The 22,184-nt window shown below is 44.4% G+C and overlaps 2 protein-coding genes and 1 long non-coding RNA gene across 3 annotated transcripts; all 3 read left to right on the forward strand.

Moving 5' to 3' along the window:
• Positions 1-7,483: 7,483 nt before the first annotated feature.
• On the forward strand, positions 7,484-7,827 carry LOC103627861 (uncharacterized). Its single transcript, XR_553870.2, has 3 exons — positions 7,484-7,513; positions 7,626-7,687; positions 7,772-7,827. It is a non-coding gene; the product is annotated as an uncharacterized lncRNA (long non-coding RNA).
• A 1,116-nt stretch (positions 7,828-8,943) lies between these two features.
• Positions 8,944-13,761, forward strand: LOC100282625 (aspartate aminotransferase). The gene is made up of 11 exons (NM_001369013.1): positions 8,944-9,248; positions 9,366-9,428; positions 11,040-11,234; positions 11,311-11,349; positions 11,439-11,528; positions 11,791-11,899; positions 12,045-12,154; positions 12,356-12,499; positions 12,582-12,748; positions 12,980-13,244; positions 13,388-13,761. Exons 1-11 carry the CDS (start codon positions 9,183-9,185, stop codon positions 13,517-13,519), a joined length of 1,380 nt encoding a protein of 459 aa, NP_001355942.1. The 5' UTR covers positions 8,944-9,182; the 3' UTR covers positions 13,520-13,761.
• Positions 13,762-19,713: 5,952 nt separating this feature from the next.
• LOC103627862 (transcriptional regulatory protein AlgP) lies at positions 19,714-21,623 on the forward strand. Its single transcript, XM_008648175.3, has 2 exons — positions 19,714-20,918; positions 21,113-21,623. The coding sequence occupies exon 1, from the start codon at positions 19,832-19,834 to the stop codon at positions 20,591-20,593; it is 762 nt and encodes a 253-aa protein (XP_008646397.1). The 5' UTR covers positions 19,714-19,831; the 3' UTR covers positions 20,594-20,918; positions 21,113-21,623.
• Positions 21,624-22,184: the final 561 nt, after the last annotated feature.

The raw sequence follows: 22,184 nt of genomic DNA on the forward strand, positions 1-22,184 counted from the left end.
AGTCTCCAAATTTCCCGATGGACCTTCGGTCCACTCACTTCCCTTTCGGGATCCAAACCTTCTTGGTGCTTTTCATGGTTGAAATTATTTCCTTTGGCACCCAAATGCGTTTGGCCCCCTTTCCTTTGTTGGCTTGCTTGTTGACCTTGATTGCTATCACCTTTCCATTCTTTTTCTTCTTGATTAAGTATGGTGTAGCATCCTTTTTGTTCACCTTTTTGATGTAGGTGTTGGAGATTTTGCTTGATGGCTTTTGCTTGAGCTTTTGCCTTTGTTTATCCCCGGTCATCGCCTTGCATTGGAAAGACTTGTGGCCTTCCTTGTGGCATAGCCTACAAATCACAGTTTCTCCCTCCATAGGCTTGTTCACTCCCGCAGTGGTGTTATCCTGTGGAGGTTGGATTTGTTTGGCTTTGCCTTTCTTGTCATACAAAGCCTTGCCAAGGCGAGCCACTTCTTGCTTTAATTGTTCATTTTCCTTTGCAACCTCATCCGAACATGTCTCTACAATAATATTCTCAACAACGACTTGGTTGCAGGGGTTAGAATCATCAATTAAATCAAAGCAGGAAGTAGAAACATCTTTCTTAATTATTTCAGGTATTTCAACTAAAGATGCTGCTGGGGTGCTACCAATGTTTTCTAGCTTAGTAGTTAGCTCATTATTGTGTATGCTAAGAATTTCCATTTTCTCTAGCAAATTTTTAATAGCTTCTTGGGAGCTAGCTAACTTAGCTTTCAGTTTTTCATTCTTTTTAATAAGGCCATCATCGGTAGCAGTGAATGGAGCACTAGATTCTAATAGCTCAATTTTAGTTGATAGCTCACTGTTTAAGTTTGCAAAAGTTTCAAATTTTTCTAGCAAACCTTTGTAATCATTTTGAGAGCTAACCAACTTATTTTTCAAAGTTTTAAGTTGAGCCTTTTGCTTAGTGCAAACATCCTGGAAAAATTCTACGGCTTCCGCAAGCTCATCTAGAGAGGCCTTTCCCTCACCTTCATCATCACTACTACTTTCATCACTAGAGGATGGAGTGCTTTTGTTACCTCTTGCCATGAGGCATTTGTGTGATGACCGTGATGATCGTGACGAGGACCGGTGGCTGCGCGTCCTTGGAGGTTCATCTTCACTTGAAGAATCTTCCCACGTTCTAACACTCGTTAGCGCCTTGCCTTTGCTTCTCTCCTTTTTGGGTTTGGCCATATTTGGACAGTTGTCCCTGAAGTGGCCCTTCTCCCCACATGCGAAGCATCCTCTCTTTCTTTGCTTTTTCCTGTCAATGTTAAAGAGAAGATCTTCGACCTGCAGGGGCACACCCATTAGATTAATCTTGCGGATCATCCCCATTACCTTTCCGACGCGTTGGATCGTTTCTTCGTCCTCGGAGGATGATGTGCATGGTTGATTATCTTCATCATCATCACTTCCTTCTTCTTCCTCTTCTTCACTTGAGGAACTTGGAGTGGGAGCCTTCTTTTTGCCCTTCCTTTCATCACATGCAAAAGCATATGGTCTTGAGGAAGTTGGCTCCTCTCCCCGACTCATTTTTCGCGACATCTCAAAGGCCGCGATTTTCCCAATCACAATGGTCGGGGTCATGTTGCTCAAGTCCTCCATGTTGTGAAGGATGGTGATGATGCTCCCATATCTTTGTTGTGGTAGCAGGGAGATAATCTTCCTCACAATGTCCGCATCACCTAGCTTATTAATGCCAATAGAATTGAGCTCATTGATAATTAGATTCAGACGAGAATACATGTCTCTAACAAGCTCATCATCTTTCATAGCAAAAGAATTATACTCATTTAAGACTAGGCAATGTTTTTGCTCACGGACATTGGATGTGCCGTCATGGAGCTCATGCAATTTTAGCCAAATCTCATTAGCAGTTTTCAAGGTAAATACTTGATTAAAAATATCCATGCTAAGAGATTCATACAAGCAATTTTTGGCTCTAGCATTTAAATGAATTTCTTTTTCTTCACTCGTGGTGGGTTTCTCGGGATTCTTGAGGGGTTTCATCCCGTCACGAGTGACTCTCCAAACACCTAGATCAACGGCCTCTAGATAACAAGCCATTCTAGCACTATAATATGGGAAGTTAGTGCCGTCGAAGTGTGGTGGCCTATGGGTATCCATCCCTTCCTCTAAAAAGCGTCGGCTCTTTTAGCGGTGAAGCTAAAGCGTTTCAAATAAGCCAAACCGGGCTCTGATACCACTTGTAGGAAACGGGTGACGCCTAAGAGGGGGGGGGGGTGAATTAGGACTTCTAAAACTTTTACTAAACTAGGCCACAAATAAATCCCTAGAGCAAAACCTATGCAAATAATCAAAACTAGAATGTGCAAACTAGGTTTTGTCTAAGTGTTGCTATCTCTACCGCAAAGGCTAAGTTTCAATCTACACTAAATAAGTATGACTACAAGATTGAAACTTAAATGCTTAATATAGATACGGAATGTAAAGAGCTTAAGTAGAGAAGCAAACTCTCGTGGATGACGCCGGTATTTTTACCGAGGTATCCGGAACCACGCAAGGTCCCGACTAATCCTCGTTGGTGCCCCTACGCAAAGGGAAGCCCACGCGAGGGCCAAGCACCACGGTCGAGTAACTCCGTAGAGAGCCACGGGCCTTCTCCACGCGCAAGTGGTGCTCCGCTTCCGGCTCCTCTCGGACGCTCCCCGCCGTCTCCACTATCGAGCTTCCGGCCGAAATGCCGCGGGCCTCGTTCCCTCCGGTACACGGTGGCGGCCGTGACACAAACGCGGTTGTCACGGTCTCGCAAGACTCTCGCCCCACTCGGTACAATTTCAACGACTCACGCAAGAGCCGAGGGGTTGTGTGGTTTTACAAAACTCACTCAACTAACTAGGGTTCACCTAGAGCAAGCGCTAAAGCGGTCTAACTAACCTAAGCACTTCGCAAAGCACCTACGCTAATCACCGAGTGATTCTATTAAGCACTTGGGTGTTTGAGCTCTTGGAAATGTGCACTATATGCCTTGGTATGTTGCTTGGGCTCTCACACTTGAGAATGGCCGGTTGGGGTGGTATTTATAGCCTCCACACCCCCAACTAGCCGTTGGACAGAAAGCAGCAGCTTTCTGTCGTCGGGTGCACCGGACAGTCCGGTGCACCACCGGACATCTACTGTGCAGTGTCCGGTGCACGCCACGTCAGCCGACCGTTGGCGCCTGTAGCAGTCGACCGTTGGATCCGACCGTTGCCGTCTGCCCGTTGGCACACCGGACAGTCCGGTGCACACCGGACAGTCCGGTGCTACAGCCAGAGAGCGCCTGTCTGTGGCCTCTCTGCGCAGACAGTCCGGTGCACACCGGACACCAATGTCCGGTGCACCACCAGGCGCTGGCTGACAGCCCGCTTCTTGGATTTCTTCGCTGATTTCTTCGGGCTTCTTTTGTTCTTGAGTATTGGACTCCTATGCATCTTTTTATGTCTTCTTTTGAGGTGTTGCATCCTCATTTTCCTTGGTCCAATTCTCTTCGCATCCTGTGAACTATAAACACAAACACTAGAAAACTTATTAGTTCACGGATTGTGTTGTTCATCAAACACCAAAACTCAATTAGCCAAATGGCCCGGGGACCATTTTCCTTACAGACACCTGTATAACTTATACACTAGAACAAACTAGTTAGTCCAATTATTTGTGTTGGGCAATTCAACCACCAAAATTATTTAGGAAATAGGTGTAAGCCTAATTCCCTTTCAGAGACAAAGAGTTCCATGTAAGTTACATAGTATAAACAAATTCTACTAATGCGTAAAATCAATTCCCATCATCCACCCCATAAATTTGAGATAGGCTTATATCTGAACTTTGGAAAGTGGTGGAATGTCAAATTCCAAACTAAATAAGTTAATTTCAATTTCTCTAAAACGAAGGGATCCAAACGGCCCGTTAAGTGTTGTTTGGTTTTATGGAACTAGACTTTAGTTCGTCTGTTTTCTTATATTTTAGTCCCTAAATTATAAAATATAAGAGTTAAAAGGGAATGAATCCTCTCTTTTTAGTCCTATTTTTAGTTATTTATGGACTCGAGTTTAGTCTGATGAAACCAAACATATTACTCACCCAACAAAACAAGATCTATTTTGCGATGTATTATATAGGGTATAAAGAGGCCTATTTATATAGACAAATGAGATAGAGATATGGTCACATCCTCTTATCCAACATCCCCTTCGCCGCAGGGACCCGTTAAATCTACACGCGCCGATGTTTTCATGTATCAATTAATAATACAAATAAATAATTATCTTGTAAAGAGATCACCCATTTTACAAATATGTTCATTTTGATGTACATATAATGAATTTCTTACCTCTAACAATATGTATAAGTGAAATGTTTCGCATTAATAGTAAATGATGTGTGTCCTAATTATAATTTAAACGGGATGGGAAAATATTCCCCACAAGCGTTTTTGAAGATCCCGCGGGAAAAAATCCAGGAACGAGTGTGTGGAGCTATTTTACGGTAGGAAATTTTCCATTGTCATCCCTAGCAGATATTGGAAAGCGGTAAAAGCTATACCATACTTAGGGCTGGACGAAATACTCGCGGCTCGTTGGCTCGCTCGGCTCGTAGCCTGCTCGGCTCGACTCGGATCGGATCGTTTGAATTTTTACACGAGCTGAGCCAGCCTCCTAGCTCGGTTTCTTAACGAGCCAGCTCGAGCTGAGCTCGAGCCAGCTCGCGAGCTAACCGAGCTGGCCACATTCCAGCGCCATTCGTTTCTTTGGCTTGGCCCATCAGCTGTCAGCCCACCTCCTGAGCCCAACGCCACTTCCTGAGCGGCTGAGCCCACCAAATGCCAACAGCCAACGCAATTTACGCAAAGAGGCAAGGCAACGCGGCAACGCCAAATTCCCAAATCCCAATTCGCAAATCCGCCAGACCGGAGACCGCCACAAACTGACAAACCCTAGACGGTGGCTGCCACGCCGCCTCGGGCGCTCCGTGCTCGCCGCTCGGCGCGACGGCGCTCCAAGCCTCCACTCCACGTGACCACTGACCATGTCCAGTCGTCCACTGATCCACTGCTCCCGTCCCGCTCCGGCACTGAATCACTGATCCACTGCTCCACTGCTCTCGCTCGGCACTGATCCACTGCTCCCGCTCGGTCAAGCGGCCACCGGCAGGCGGCGGCGTGCCAGACTGCCAGCGTCCACTGCTCCCGCTTCGAAGACCATCGCCACTCGCGGACGGGGCGGCCGGGCAGGTCCGCACGCGGCACACCCGTGCGCGCGCCCGAAGACCATCGCCACTCGCTGACTCGCCAGTCGCCAACTGCCCAACTCGCCAGCACGGCAGCACCTGAAGAGCCTCGCCGCCGGCCAACCTCCATGTCCATCGCGGTGCCATGGCTGCTGCTGCTGCCTAAGTGAATTGGTGAGAAGAGAAATGGCTACATTTTCAAAACTTCAGTGATATTGCTCCTAGGATACTGGGACTGTTATTGTGTGGTAGTTTTATTAGGATTTATACTGGGACACTAGGATACTGGGACTGTTATTGTGTGGTAGTTTTATTAGGATTTATACCTTTTCATATATGAGAAGTGGCTTCAAGAGAGACTGATACTGGGACTGTATTAATATGTACCATTTCAACAGTTCAAGCACTATGGAGGAGGAGAACACTCCATTGCCAGCAAGTTTGGGGTCTCGATCTCGAACTCGAACCAAGCAACTCACAAAGAAGCCACCCATTTCGATGCAGAAGATGCATGCAGCGACAGCATCATCGGCGTCCGGCAATCGGTCTAATGTTTCTATATCTGTGGTGAGTATCCAAAACTTCAAATGCTAATCTTATGTTGTCTTCACATTCTTTGTTGTATGCTAGATTGTAATGTTGGATTGAAATGCAGGAGCCAACAACTAATTCTAGAGAGGAGGAAGACAAGGATGAGGACAATAGCCTCGACATGGAGGATGATTTCTCTCTAAGCCTATCTTCAGAGGATGGTGGGAGCCAGGGTGAAGATGAGGTTCATAATGCAAAGAGAGGAGTCAAAAGGGCAAAGGGTGATGTTCCATTATCTCCTTCAAAGTGTAAGGTCAAGAGGGTGAAGCGAGCAGATTGCTGGAAGTATTTTAAGGTGGTCGAAGTTCAATCAAAGAAGAAGTTTGGGGAAATGGTGACGAAGGCCAAGTGCAAGTTTTGTTACAAACTGTATGTGTACCAACCTGGGGGTCCAACATCACAGCTCAATCGACATCTTGATAAGTGCACCGCCTACCAGAACAAGTTGGCCAATGCAAAATCAAAGGTTGCTCAAGGTACTATCAGCTTCGCTCTTGATGATGGTTCTCTTGTTGTTAATCCCACTGAATATGATCATGATCACACTAGAAATTTGATTGCTAAGATGATTATTGTTCATGAGTATTCACTTCGAATGGTAGAGCACAGATGGTTTAATATCTTGATGAAATGGATGAATAACAGCTATGAAAGTATTGGTAGAAAGACTATAAAAAATGAGTGCATGAAAGTGTATGAATCTATGTTTGCAAAGAGTATGCTGTAAAAGTTGGAAAAGGGCTCTCTCTTGATGTTAAAACAAGGTGGAGTTCAACATATAGAATGTTGGATACTTGCATTGACTATAGGGCTGCTTTTGGTTACTATGCTGAAAAAGATCATAACTATTTGTGGGAGCCTTCGCAGTCACAATGGGACATGTATGAACAGATTAGACCAATCTTAGGGACAATGGCTGGAGCAACCACTGCATTTTCAGGATCACTTTATCCCACAGCCAATGTCTTCTACCCTTATATAGTGAAAGTAAAGATTGCATTAATTGGAGCAAAGAATTCTGGTGATCCATATCTATGGAGTATGGCTGTTGCCATGTTAGAAAAATTTGATAAATATTGGGAAAAGAGGAACAATATCATGGTCATTGCTACGATCCTTGATCCTAGGTTTAAAATGAGGTATATTAAATGGTGCTTTGGTTAGATTTATGACTCCATTAGGTGTGAAAAGGAGTTTGATGAGATCAACAAAGAGTTGGAAGGGTTGTATAAGAAATATGAGTTGTTGTATCGCCAAAAAATGGGTGACAGTAACCAAAACACTTAGACAACCTCTTCATCAATGGGTACAAACACTTCACTAGCAGCTGTAGTTCCAGATGAATTTCAGAATTATTTGGAGTCTAGTGCTACAGAAGGTTCAAAATCAGAGTTGCTTATTTATTTAGATGAACCAAATGTGCCTACTAGTGATAAGAATTTCAGCTTGCTCCCCTATTGGCAACAACATGCTCATAGGTTTCCAGTAGTCTCTAGTATGGCAAAGAGATTTTTGGCTGTCCCAGCAAGTAGTGTATCATCAGAGTCCACTTTTAGTACTGGAGGAAGAGTGGTTGATGATTATCGGAGTTCTTTGAAGCCTTCAACAGTTCAAGCACTAATTTGTGCATCTAGTTGGATAAGGGGCTCTCAACATGAGAAAACTGCACCTATTCTTGTGGTATGTAATCTTATTATAGGCTGTAACATAGAAACTACATCTAATATTTCTTTTAACTGCATCTAATATTTTGTTCTATGTAATGCTGATGTGTCATGTGCGGACTGCTCAGGAGGGGGACGATGGTGATATCGAGTTTGTGGAGTTCCCTAAGGGTGTGGTGGCAAGCAATTAGTAAGTATAATAGCTACCAACATCAATAGTGTTGTATAATTGTATTGATTTATAAACTATGCTGATTTATAATGTTTTGTACAGGCCGAAGAAAGATGTGCTAATGGTGGATGCTAGCCTTTTGGTTTTGGTGGCATGTTGCTGTCATGTCCTGCACTCCTGCTAAGCTGCTAGCCTGCTAGTGTGTAGTGCAGTAGACAGTAACAGTAGTGCACTAGTCAGTAGTGCGGTACTGCCATCCTTTTGGTGGTTAACTGGTTATTGGTTAGTTGGTTACTTAGTTGTAAATTCTAGTGGTTAACTGGTTAGTTGGCTGGTTAGTTGTAAATCCTTTTGGTGCAGACGTGCAGTAGACAGTAACGTTGTGACTTGTGATCATGTGATGCATGAAGCCGCCCATGGCCATGGACGTTGTGACTTAGACACTTAGTGGTTGGCTGGTTGCCTCTTGCCAGTTGCCTGGTTGGCTCTTGGCTGGTTGGTTTTAAATTCTGATGCTGGGTGAACTCTGATGCTTGAAGGCTTGAAGGCATGAACTGATGATTGATGAATGTTGCAGGCTGAATGCTTGATTATGAAATGTGATTTATGTTGTCACCTGTAAAATATTTTCTGGTGTTAAATTGTTTTTGTATTTGTGTACATCAGTATATATATGTGTTTTTTGTTGTGGCTCGTGAGCCAAACGAGCCAGCTCGAGCTCGTTAACGAGACGAGCCGAGCCGAGCTGGCTCGATATCCAGCCCTGTCCATACTCAATACCAGCAAGACGTTTTTTTATGCTAGGTATAAGGAAGATCAGCTCCGACTATGTTTGGTCTATGCATGCTATATAGCCGGTTGGTCTATGTATGGTATATAGCCGGTTGGTCTATGATGCATTAGTTATATACAAGTCATGATTGACGTTTTCGCCTACCATTAAACCAATCGTACAAGCTGCATAGCTAGAGTGAATATGATAATTCATTGGCTATCTATATTCAATCATATTCCAAGTATTTCATCGGAAACTAGACCGTTTTTAAAAATATTATGACAAAACTATTTCAATGGGGATATATCACAACAACGAGATACCATCACCTACATTATTGTCATTTTAAAATTGGCGTCGTTTCTTATTACTGAAAGTATGTATTATTGGTCAGTGGGGACTCATTTGGGTCAAAATCCGGTGGCTCCACACCAAAAGCATCAAGGATTAAAGCAAAAGGAAAAGAAACTCCCAGTTTGTGCCTCTCAAAAAAGGAAAAGGAAACGGAAAAACTCCCAGTTCGTGACGGAGACACCGAGGCCAGCGCCATCCACCCGCTCCCCTCCGCGCCCGGCCGCACCGCTCCCCTCCGCTCGGCCTTCATCTCCCCACAGCCGCAAGCGACGGGCGTCATATCCCATCCTGATCTCTCCTCCCTTCTTCAGTGCAGCAGCAGGCCAGCGGCACGCCACCCGCCTCACTCCCGCCTCCGATCCGCTGCTTACTCGCCACCCGGAGATGGCCACCGCCGCCGCCTTCTCTGTCTCCTCGCCGGCGGCCTCCGCCGTCGCCGCGCGATCCAAGGCAGAGCTCCGCGCCGTCCCCTGCCGTCATTCAGTTCCTCCTGCCCATTCGCGCTTGGTTTCAGTGGACTGGGGGGGTCTGAACGTCACATGTTCTGGCTTTGTTTGATGGCTGCAGGTGTTTGGAGGAGTTAACCAGGCGAGAACTAGAACTGGCTGCCGCGTCGGCATCACGCGGAAGGTGACCGCCTGCTGGCCTTCCTTTCCTAGTTGCTCCAGCTGATTGTCTTAGATCCTGCAGTTGGTTTGGTGAATTGCCAGGTTGCTGTAGTGTTAGATGGTCATGGATGTCGTCGCTTGCATGGTTTGTGGATACTAGTTCCGTGATAGCAATTCAGGATTTGGTATTGCTAGTGCCTTTTGCAAATCATGTCGTCTCTGTGATTTACTACGATACTGACGCTGTAGTTTTCTAGGACAATAGAGGCATATGATTTTTTTAGCTTTTGCCTGTGGATATCCACTGGGCATCTACCTTCACATATGATAGGTGGCGGAGACTACGCAATTTGTTAATTTAAACCATGTGTAAAGGAGAGGCAAAGGCCACAAGCCACGGGTGGGGCTGCTGGCTGCTGTGTGGGTGCCGTGGCCAGGGCCCAGGGGCTCAGGGCTATCCCTCGCTGGTGGTCGGCTGGTCACAGTCTCACAGGTCACTGTAGTATGTAGAGTGAACACTGTCAGTCTGTCACGCTGCTGACTGGGTCCGTTTGGTTTTCTGCCTATGACACCACAACACTGTGGCGAAGCTAGAGCAAACATGAAGGGGGTGCACCTCCCTTGTGGATGCATAAGGATGAGATGTGAGTGGTACATATATGGTGAAAAATTGAACACTATAACTGACTTTTAGAATTTTAGGGGTTGCACTTGCACCCACCGGCTACATAGTAGCTTCGCCCCTGCCACAACATACCTAAGTTTAGTCGCTCGAAGTGAAGAACTAAACTTGAGCAGAAAAGTTAGACAAGTTGTGTCCACCTTAGGCAGGAAACCAAACAGACCCCAACTCTTGAAGAGACAGGGGACTAGGAACAGGAATGAGCGGTGCTGCGACCTGTGGTGACTTGACTCTTGAAGGGGCAGGGAAGTGGATGACTAGGAGCATGAACCAATGGTATGGCAACCTGCGGTGACTTTGTGTTGTCGTAGCCTCGCAGAGAGTACCACTGGAAACTGGGCGCAGTAGGCTATTGCACCGAATAGCTTATGGACTTCAAAAAGAAGCAGGGGGGGCATGGCCCACTATGGACTTCCACGTAGTTCCTCCATTGCATACAATGGACAGGCTCACAAGCACAGACCTCCTGCTAACCATTGATCTATCAGAATTTTGTAGGATCACTGGCTCAGCATGGAGGACAACCTATGCTAATATCTTACCGTGTTTATGCATGCAGAAATATCATAAGTTAGCTAGTGAACACAGTTGGCAGAACATAGACAAATACAACTTTTATTAGGGTCCTCAGTCGTACAGAGGTCCTCCATTTGATAATAAACAAAATGGTGCAGCAAGTGCTGCCTGGTTATAGTAGGAATAGTTATACATGAATACTTGTATTCTAGTGTGCTGATAGGTACACACTAGAATTTCCTATTCTGAAGCTAGACACATCATAATCAACAGCCAGCTAGTTATGCAAGCATCTTTGTCGTTAGTGAGGATGATGTTTAGTGTATTTGTGCCACCTCTATTTAATGTTTGTTCCTGTCTGATAATTTGACACCCTTGGTACGGTGATGAAATTAATTTATGTTTTCAGTTACATCGTTCCTTTCTTAAATGCAGAACTTTGGCCGTGTCATGATGGCCCTTGCAGTGGATGTTTCTCGTTTTGAAGGAGTGCCAATGGCTCCTCCAGACCCAATTCTTGGGGTTTCTGAGGCCTTTAAAGCAGATAAAAGCGAGCTGAAGCTCAATCTTGGTGTTGGTGCCTATAGGACAGAAGAGCTGCAGCCCTACGTGCTCAATGTAGTCAAGAAGGTGAGCCTAATCGGAAGCAGAATTTACTTAATAATCCAGGTTCCTGTTTTCATGTTCTCTTTTGCATGTTATATAGGCTGAAAATCTTATGTTGGAGAAAGGAGAAAACAAAGAGGTACAATGGCGATCAGAACAGTTCATTTCTCCTGAGTTTTGTGTTTTTTTACATATATGAAGTCACTGAAACTATGGTTTGCGCTGCAGTATCTTCCCATTGAAGGTTTAGCCGCGTTTAACAAAGCAACAGCAGAGCTATTGCTTGGAGCTGATAACCCTGTTATTAATCAAGGACTGGTATGTGCTATGCAGCACTTGCTGCTGGTAGTGTACCTGTATATTATCTTTTGTAATGCTGGTACCATGTATGCAATGTTGAAAACCTGGAATTTAGAATTTAGGTTGATCTTTTCTCTTGTACTTGCGCGGCCAAGGCATGCACGACATCTAAACTATTTATTCTTAATGCAAAAATGTGTAGATCTCACGCGTATTCGATAAAAGAGGTGTTTCCTATGTTTCTTTTAGTTAACTTTACTTAATAACTCTTCTTTTGCAGGTTGCTACACTTCAGTCTCTCTCGGGCACTGGATCACTGCGTCTCGCTGCAGCATTCATACAAAGATACTTTCCTGAAGCTAAAGTGCTGATATCGTCGCCTACCTGGGGTAAGTATGTTGATGCAACTATTCTTCATGACTTGATGTACCTACCAAAATCATGACTCATAGTCTTGGGCTCTCATTGTTTTTGGTGAAATTTGAAGTGTCAAAGTGGCGGACTTCTAATTTCATTCATTCTACTTGTTAACAGGTAACCACAAGAATATCTTCAATGATGCTAGGGTACCTTGGTCAGAGTACCGGTATTATGACCCCAAGACTGTTGGGTTGGATTTTGAGGGAATGATAGCTGACATTGAGGTACTTGGATGTTCTCATTTGTCCCACTATTGCTATTTTTGCTAGGCATCTTCCATTTTATGAACTTTGTTGGGTCTGGGGAGTAATGCTTTAATAGATTAGTCCTGAATTTATCTATAGAGTTTTTTTGTTCTGAAAATGAACACTTCACTTTCAATTGATTGTTTATGCCATTATCTATTCATTTTTTTTTCACAACAGGCTGCTCCTGAAGGTTCTTTTGTTCTGCTACATGGTTGTGCTCACAACCCAACTGGAATAGACCCAACTCCTGAACAGTGGGAGAAAATTGCAGATGTCATTCAAGAGAAAAAGCATATGCCATTCTTTGATGTTGCATATCAGGTGAACGTTTTTGCTTGAGTACCTTGTCTCCTACGTATGTATCGCAATATCTCTTCCACTGACTGGTAGGCTTTCCTTTTAGGGTTTTGCCAGTGGAAGCCTTGATGAAGATGCATTTTCTGTCAGGCTTTTTGTTAAGCGTGGCATGGAAGTGTTTGTTGCACAATCTTACAGCAAGAACCTTGGTTTATATTCTGAAAGGGTTGGTGCAATAAATGTCGTGTGCTCAGCACCAGAAGTTGCAGATAGGTATTCTTTTTTTTACTGATTGCTGCTTATCCAGCCCCCCTCGACCCAATTTAATTCAGTAGTTGGAAATGCTTAGGCAAGCAGAATAGGCAACCCGTTTGCAATTTTTTCTCCTTCATTAACAATCAGTTTTTCCAATAGTTGCTTCATATACAGAATCGGCAGGCAATAGTCTTCCTTTTGGTGCAATAGACTTGTCTCCTTACGGCATTCCACGTCACTTCCTTTCAGGGTAAAGAGCCAGCTGAAACGATTGGCACGTCCCATGTACTCGAACCCCCCTATTCACGGTGCCAAGATAGTTGCCAACGTTGTTGGTGATCCAACCATGTTTGGTGAATGGAAACAAGAGATGGAGCTAATGGCTGGACGGATCAAGAATGTAAGACAGAAGCTCTACGACAGTTTGTCTGCCAAGGACAAGAGCGGCAAGGACTGGTCTTTCATTCTGAGGCAGATTGGCATGTTCTCCTACACCGGCTTGAACAAAGCGCAGGTAACGCTGCTTCCGCTTGTGCCATTGTGCAGACATCACGCGCTAAATCAAGTTCAATCACCGGTCACACACTCTTTGTTGAAACATACATATCATCTACAAAAAAATAACGTAAATGCATAATTTCGCTTTTTCGTCTGCAGAGTGACAACATGACGGATAAATGGCATATTTACATGACCAAGGATGGGCGGATCTCGTTAGCTGGGCTGTCCCTGGCTAAGTGTGATTATCTTGCCGACGCCATCATCGATTCCTTCCATAATGTGAACTAGGCTGAGGTACGATAGTTGAGGGTCAAGCTATTGATGTTTAGTTCCGTGGACGCTAGGCTGGGATTTTTGGGTCCTTCCAGCTATACAGCTCTTCCGTTGTGCTCCATCTGGTGTAACTTGGATAAATAAAAATTTTGTCGCTGAACTAAAACTCGTGTGCTTTTTTACCTGTAACTGTAAGGTCAGCGCGTGGCTACAGACTTGTAAACACTTGAATGGAAAAAAAACAATGACATTACCGGATATTAATGGCCAACTGGCCGGTATGCGCTTAAGAAGTCTGATCTTGGAGATCTCGATTACTTCGACTATGTTTGCTTTTTTCTTTCTTTTCTTTTGGTGTAAACTGACAGGAACCGCAAATATGATTCAAGGCACAGGCGCAGTGCTTGCACGTGGCTGGAGGCTGTAGCAGGAGGATATCCTTCAAGCCTTCAGGTGGTAGTGGTACTGGCAGTCGTAGTCGTGACAGCCTCACATGGAACTACTGATTGGAAACTGATCGAGACCTCTCTAGATTCCTCTTTTAGGGCTAGTTTAAGAACCTATTTTTTTAAAGAGAAATTAGTTCATTTTTCTAAAAGAAATCATTACATTTTTCTTTGAAAAAATAGGAATTCGTTTAGCAAAATATCGTTTCCAAACTGGCAAACTCATTTTTCTAAAGAGATTTTACTTTCCCTTGACAAATTAGTTCATTTTACTTTAGAAAAATAAAAATCTCTTTAAAAAATAGAGTTGCCAAACTGCTCTTACTATACATCCGATGTTTCCATTCCAGATGTTTGGTTATTCCTTAGGGCTTGTTCGTTTTGGAGTGGATTGAGAGGGATTGGAGGGGATTTAATCCCCTCCTATACAAATTTGTATAGGAGGGGATTAAATCCCCTCCAATCCCCCTCAATCCACTCTAAAACGAACAAGCCCTTAACTGGCTTATTGCACATGCTAACGCTATGGTCAAGGAAAGGTGGGAAGGGACCGAAGGTAGAAGTGCGAGGGAGATGAGAGGTGGGAAGGGACCGAAGGTAGAAGTGCGAGGGAGATGAGAGGGGGGAGAGGAGTGCTAACGCTATGGTCCCAGTGAGAGAAAGGGAGGGGAGAGGCAGAGTCACGAGGAGGAGAGTAGAGATGCGCGAGGGGGAGAGTAAAGATGACAATGGGTAAATACCCATTAGCGTATTACTACCTTATATCTATACCCATGACAAAAAATAACCATGTCAAGTCACTCATATACATTGATGGCTATTGGATTTACCCCATACTCATATGGATATGGGTCACCTGTCGGATCACTTGTACTCAAAAGATTAAACATCTATCAAAATAATATATTATACAAATATCAAGTATATCCATCTAAATACCATTACAAACTTTGTAGCATCATTTAACCATTCATTCAACAACACCAAAGATAATTGGATAAAGTAGTAACATTAGGATAGTACTACATAACACATTAGGGCCTGTTTGGAACCATCCAGTGTTTAAGAAACTGTTTTATGGAAACTAAGGTGGTTCCAAACATGACAGTTTATGCCTCCGTTTATATAAATTGGATTCATAGTTTCTTAAAACCAAGAAGCTAGCATCTCCTAGCTAAAAAAAATAAAAACTGGTTTCTTAAAAACTGGGTTGTTTCCAAACAGAACCCTACATGTTCCATTACATGATCATCATATAGTCGTTAAGCCTTTTATGACACTATAGCCCAAAATGTTGTTAAATAGTAAAAAGGATGGATGACTGAAGTTCAAGTTCATGCTTTTAGGCTAAGTTTATACTAGATATTTTATACTCATGGGTTAACGATTATGGGTGAGGGCGAAAAGTTCTAATATACGTTACCTATTGAGTAATTTTTTTGCCCAATAAGAAACTCACGTGTAGAATATTTAGCCCATATACATATCTATTAGAGTAAATATCCATCCGGTATCGGGTCGCGGTGCGGGTACCCATTACCATATGGAGTCAAGAGTTATGTTATGTGCATATGAGGGATGGAGAAGGAAAAATGATCCAAATAACAATTGGTTTTAAGGATATGTTATCTGTGGGTGTTAGGAAGGTGAGGTTGGGGGAAAATGATCCAAATAACCGTTGGGAAAAATGATCAAATAACAGTTGGTTTTAGGGGAAGTTAGGAATGTGAGGTTGATTTAGTTTGGTGTATTTTGTAAAATTTGAACGGATGAATTATCTAGTGGTATAATGGTATGTATTTTTTTTAACTTGATAGACATTGAAATCAAATAAATTTAGTCAGATTAAAACGCGAACATGCTCTAACTCATTTCGTTTGTCCGACAATCGCTAAGTGTTACATTCGACCCCCGTAGATATGGAGCAACAACGACGGCGGAGAAGCTGTTTTGCGTCCACGACACAAGCTGTGAGGGTCTTGTTCTCGCCGCGTCGCCGACTCGTCGTGCAGCCCAGCCCAGCCCTCCAGCGGTACACACGAGCTAGGTCGGCTGGCGGAGTGGTGTTCATTCTGCATGTGTATTATAGCGTATAGATAGCATTTTTACCCATGTGGTGTCCATTTTGCATGTGCGGTCTCGTTCATTCGGACCCGACGACTCGGGACGGCCGCGGCGAGACAGAGCGAGGACCCGGTGTTAGAAATAAATGTAGATTACATATGAATTTGTAATTTGATAGAACTCCTTTATTTATATAGATAAAAAAGTTTGGACATAATTTGATACAGTGATTATAATTAATATACAGGCTTGTATCGTGACCTCGTAATATAAATATGTTTGAACTGTAAATATGTAACCTTATGTTTCAATAAAAGAAGGAAACCTCCTAAAGACTATAATCTTCTAGCACCTTCGGTGCACCCTGATTTTAGGGTTTATCCCCAAAAAGTATCATGACGTCTGTTATGATTTTGATTATATCAGGACAACCATCGACCTTTATTTGTTTGGTAATATCTATTCTACATGCATTGTTTGATAATAGACTTTGAATGTGTTAGTTATCTACATGTTTGAGATCCAAATATATGTAATATTGTGTTTTGCTATATGCCCGTCAATTATATCTATAGAGGTATATTACATGTTGTATGAGTATAGCTATGATGCTTGATAATCATACCTACGATATTTTGCTACAATAATGCATGCTAAATATAGTCATTTCCTCTATTAGAGCTTGTACACCCTATTTCGTTATGTTAAATAGAGGAGGATTTGTTCTAATCAACTTCTTTATTATAAGCATATTTGATATCTGTAAGATTTAATCTTATCGATAAAAGGTGGATGATCCGTTGCACTATAATTGACACTTTTATTAGATTGGAACCGGAATGTCCCGGAAACTCAAAATATCGCTTTTAGACTTTGTCGTAACACAACTCTAGCTGTTCAATTATACATACTACCTCCATAAACCACGACAAATAAATAAGAACGGAGAGAGTATTTGGTTTGCTTTAGATCTAGATGTTTTCGTTGTGCTGTGTTTTATGATACACGATCCAGATCTGTCAAACCACGACAAATGGCTTTAGTAAATTGATCCATGACCGATGATCTAGATTTTTTGTTCCACTAAGGTTGCAGAAAACTTCCAACACAATTTATCTAGACTAGATTAAGTTATGACTAAGAGGTGTTGTTAAAATGAACCTCTATATATAATTTATATTTATTATATATATAGAGGGTGTTTGATTTATAGTCTCTCTATTTTATTTTTGTTTAGTCTCTAAATTGATAAATACGGAAACTAAAACTCTATTTTAATTTTCGTATTTAATAATTTAGAAACTAAAATGAAATAAAATGATGGGACTACAAATCAGTTCATAGAAACCAAACAGTACCTCATAGTAATTCAATTGAATATCTATATCTGTATAGATAAAAATATTAGCGAGGTAACGTGATAACGCGCTTTCATATTGGGTACAACACAAGTGGTGGTCGAGGACTAGAGGTGCATGCGGTGCACGTGAGCGAGCCGGGCGCGGGCGGACGTTCCCATGTCGGCATCACCTTTCCTCCTCCCGCTGTCTGTCTCTGTCCCCCACCCACAGCAGCCCACGGGCCCACGTACTTACGGTCCTGTTTGTTTGGGCTTCTGGCAGCTTCTGACCACTAAAAACTGTTGCAGACTGCCAAACGCTCAGCTTTTCAGCCAACTTCTATAAAATTCGTTGGGGGCAAAAATCATCTTAAATCAACATAAACACATAATCGGTTAAGTCGTTGTAATAGTAGGAATCCGTCACTTTCTAGATCCTGAGCCCTATGAACAACTTTATCTTCCTTCACACATAATCGTAAATATACTCAGATTCTCTACACAGCCAGATTTTCAGAAAAGCTGGTCAGAAAAAAGCTGAACCAAACAGACCCTACGTGCCTCCAGCCTTTTCTCCAACCGCTCTAATATTTATTTTCTACATTTCTTCTATATTAAAACACACACAATCGCCAAGAAACCGATACCTCTCCCCTCGCCCACCTTAAACGACTCCCTTCACCCGCATGACATGTGGGCCGTAGTGGGAAATCGGTGGGCCCGCAGCAAGCGCAAGGCTTGGTCACCACTCGCCAGAGGTGAGGAAAGGTATAGGGTGCTCTGTTTTCTCTCTCCTCGGCGTGGGCCCCACGCAGCACATATATCGACAAAGGGCTAAAGAGGTTCCAAACCATAATTATGGGGTAACCAAGAGGGGCACAGGGCCATGGGTGGATGATAGCAAAATGACAAATCCTAAAATACTAGCGCTTTTTTTTAATATTTCATGTCGACGCTGCCAATTGCCAAATGATTCTAAATCATTCGAGTACAAGTATTAACCTTGCGGCTATTTATTTAACGGCAACTACTACACTTGGAGTTAGAGATGCCGAGAGCATCAATTATGGAGCTGGGGGAGATTATTGGACGGATTAATTAATTATGGTGGGTGGGGATTAGTAAGTGCGGACGCGCCGGGACCGGGGCTGGGCCCTGCGCGGCTGCTGGGAAACCGCCTGGCACCAGCAGGCAGGCCGCCGCTGGAAACGGCACCACAGCTGTCGCTGGGCCCACCACCTCCTCCACTTACGCGCCTCCTACGGCAACGACCGTGCGCTCTCTCCCTCTCATGTTAATTCTTCCATTTTTTTTTCTGGTTGAAAGATTTGTTTTCTTTTTGCGAGGACAAGGCTGAAAACGAGTCGAGCACTCGTGCAGCTTGGTGGCTTCGGCTCGTACATTGCACGAGTTCAAAAATAAGGGTCACTTCGATCCGGCTTGAAGTTGGCTCATCAGGTGGCTCGGTTTAACTCGTGAGCCGCACTCTTATAAATTTTATTATATTATAAAAATAATTATAAATATATAAATGTGTAATATAAAATCATTATTCAATATTATGAATAATCTAAATTATAAAATGCCATAAATATATAATTAAAAGCTAAGAAACGACTTTGTTATTCTTAGAATTATCTAATATCTATTATTATTTTGTAAATTCATTAATTTGGCATAGCTCTGGAGTCTGAATAACTTTGCTCGCTCATTCGACGACCTCGAAAAACAGGTTCGGCTTTGCTACAAATTTTGGCGCGAAGTTACGACTAATTACAGTACTGCCACCACTGTAGTTTTTTTTATGATAAATACAAAACAGTAAAAGAGCCGACACATGTTACAACTTAACCATTATTAGTTCGGATATTTACCGCAGGAAGGTTTAAATATAAATGCTGATACTGCTGCTGACTATTAAATACGTTTAAATCAATATAGCCCGCAGACGATATTTTGATTTTCCCACGAGATGGACTGAAGTTGGCACGGCCGCTCGAAAGTAGCCTCACCGCTCACCGTGCCGAATAATCGGGCCGGCCACCATGCTGATCACACCGATGAGTCACCCGGCCGCGTGCGGGCCCCGCTCAACAAAGGCGGGCGGCGCCAGAAAGGGGCCCACCGCGAACCCGCGTCGGGCACGGCATCCGCGGCCGCCGTCCCTTCGTATCCGACGGCTCCCCTCCCCGCCACGCACAGCCCAAAAAATCTCCCCATTTAAAATTCAGTACGACCAGGTAAATTCGGTTTCCTTTTCTTCACCATCATTTGAAACACAAAAATAAAAATAAAAATAATGAAACGAATTCTGGCCACGCACGCAACGCAATCGCTTAATAATCCGCTCCACCGCAACCCTTCCGTCTCGTATTTGCTTTGCTTCCTCTTCTCTCCCTCCTCCGCGCCCGCCTCCTCTCCCCTAACGCTTAGGGTTAGCCAGGCAGCGACCTCCCTCGCGAATCCTCCATAGCCGCCATGGCCACGGCGGTTCTCAGATCCCACGATGCGCTCAACAACCGCCTGCATCTCGACGCGTACACCCCGTCCCCGGCGAAGCCGCGCCGGCGCCGTAGCCCCAAGCCGGCGGCCGCGTCTTCGCCGCCCGCAAGGGCCGCGGCGCCCATAGCCTCGACGTCGCCGCCGAAGCCTGCTGCGGCGCAGAAGACGGCGACGCCCGTTAAGGGTCCTGCAGCGTCTGGACGCCGTTCGCCGGTGGCTAGGCCGGCTGCTTCGGCGCGGAAGCAGCTGTCCCCCGTTAAGGAGAATCCCAACCGGCGGCTTGTCATGGAGGAGGTCCGGATCTTGAAGCGCGGCGAGGAACCGCCCGCTCCAGCTCCCGCGCCAGCCCCTACGCCGGTGATAGCAGCGCCCCCCGCGGCGCAAGCCGCGGCGGTTGACCAGCGCGCCCTCTGCTCCACTGGTCGGATCGGGCCGCAGGCGCCCGCCGTGGTGCCGACGAAGAAGATGGTGTCGCCCCCCGCTGCATCTCCAGCCAACGCGACCGTGTTCGCGCGCCGGGTGTTTTCTGCCTCGGTGCCCGCCGTAGTGCCGACGAAGAAGACGGTGGCGGTCCCCGCTGCATCACCAGCCAAAGCCCCCGTGTACGCGGGCCTGGCGTTTTCTACCGCAGCGCCTGAGCCCAGCTCCCTCCCCATGCCCTCCTTCTTACTCCTTCCCGCGGAGTCCGAGGCTACTCGTGGCCTTCGGTGCCTCCTCCGCATCGGCGACCTCGCCTGACACGGCTGCCGTCTCTCAGTCACCCTTCGGCCTGGTCTCTGCTCCCCTCTCTTTTCTGGTTGTTCCCTATGGATGGTTGGCGCCTGAAGGGCGGATGGATCCGATGGAAAGCTAGCTTCTCCGGATCCGGTCAGATCATATCTCCCGGTATCCCGTTCCGATCAACCTCTTCCGGTATTTTTTCAGAGGAAAGGTTGGCCAACGGCGTTCCGGTGGTTGGATTTGTATTTGGTGGCGGTGGACTCCGGTTATGTCCACTGATTGCTTGCTGTTCGGTTCGCTTAAGTGGTAAAGCTGATGTCTTTAGGTTAGAAGAATAACTAAGGCCGCGTTTGGTTACACCAGATTATCAGAATCTGCATCATTCACGTAATCCAAAAAAATCCAACTCAAGCTTGATTTTTATGGATAGTCTCTGGCAGCACATTATCCAAGGTAAAAAATCTGCTACGTTTGGTTGAGCCTATAGATTCTACTAGCCAGATTCTGACTATCCATAGGAACCAAACGCTCCCTAAGATTGGGTAGGAAGGAAGGATGGTGGATTGGTTAGCTAGCTGCTGGCTGCTTGGTTCAGGAGTTGGGGTTAAATTAGCGTCTGAAATACTTGTTTGGTTTAGGTATTCCTATGTAGACGACCTGATTATGATTCAGGGTGGTTTATCGTAGCAGTAATCTGAAGTTTGGTGTGGTGTTTGATCTGTGTGAGTCTTGTGTTAGGTGAGTCATGAACAAATTTATGTGGTCTTTATTAGTAGGTCAAGGTGAAGTTCTTCTCTTTATGTATCTATATCAGCTTAGCTGTGATACGCGTGTGAGTCGTAAATTTCGATATATGAAAGTCTGTTCTTGCATCTGATCAGGAATTGTGAACATCTCTTTCTTCATATGCCTCTCTTTCGTGAAACTGGGGATATGTCTTTCGTCTAGATTTACTTCTGTTCGGCTGCTCCGCTGGCGGCTGCTGCTGTTCATGCTCATGCACTATGGATGTCATGAATTATAAACCAAAGATTTGGGAATTTTTTAACTATGGAAGTCATGAATTCTATCCTCATTAGGGACACATGTTTATATTAGAATTCATGGATCAAAAGAATAACTAACTAGCTGATAGATATATGGATTAAATGATAGATTTAATCAAACCATCAGATTGGATGTGAGGTATGGTTTTATTTAATTCAGTGTTTTCCTTAACCGAGCAAGGCCTAACACTTTGCGTGGATTTAACTTGAATCGGCGAACTCTGTGCCGCGGTTATCGCTAAGGCTGAAGTATTCTTCCTTGGCGGCAGTTGAACGTGCGTACTCTAGGAGCCTTCTTTGGATTACTCTGACCGCCGGTGTTGTTGACCGCTGAAGCTCCCGTGCATTGCTGAGTCAATTTGACTCCGTATGCCGGCCTGAGACTCTTCAGGAAGACTGAAACAAATCTTCTGCCGCCTGTAACCGGGAAACTGACAGAGAAAAGAATTTGACGTCATTCTTTTGGTAATTATTTTTTCACCGTTTTATTTCTTGGGTTCTAGGTTCCAAGTCGGCCCGTTCGGATCTGAGGTAACCGGAGCGGATTGTTTGCATAATTTATG

Source organism: Zea mays, chromosome 5 (assembly GCF_902167145.1).
Source record: "Zea mays cultivar B73 chromosome 5, Zm-B73-REFERENCE-NAM-5.0, whole genome shotgun sequence".
NCBI lineage: Eukaryota > Viridiplantae > Streptophyta > Magnoliopsida > Poales > Poaceae > Zea > Zea mays.

Excerpts from the sequence above, each read along its gene's own strand:
- LOC100282625 (NM_001369013.1), top strand. The coding sequence starts at position 9,183 with ATGGCCACCGCCGCCGCCTTCTCTGTCTCCTCGCCGGCGGCCTCCGCC. Across the intron at positions 12,500-12,581 it reads TCTTTGATGTTGCATATCAG|GGTTTTGCCAGTGGAAGCCT; the intron begins GTGAACGTTTTT and ends CTTTCCTTTTAG. Across the intron at positions 12,749-12,979 it reads GCACCAGAAGTTGCAGATAG|GGTAAAGAGCCAGCTGAAAC; the intron begins GTATTCTTTTTT and ends ACTTCCTTTCAG.
- LOC103627862 (XM_008648175.3), top strand. The coding sequence starts at position 19,832 with ATGGCCACGGCGGTTCTCAGATCCCACGATGCGCTCAACAACCGCCTG.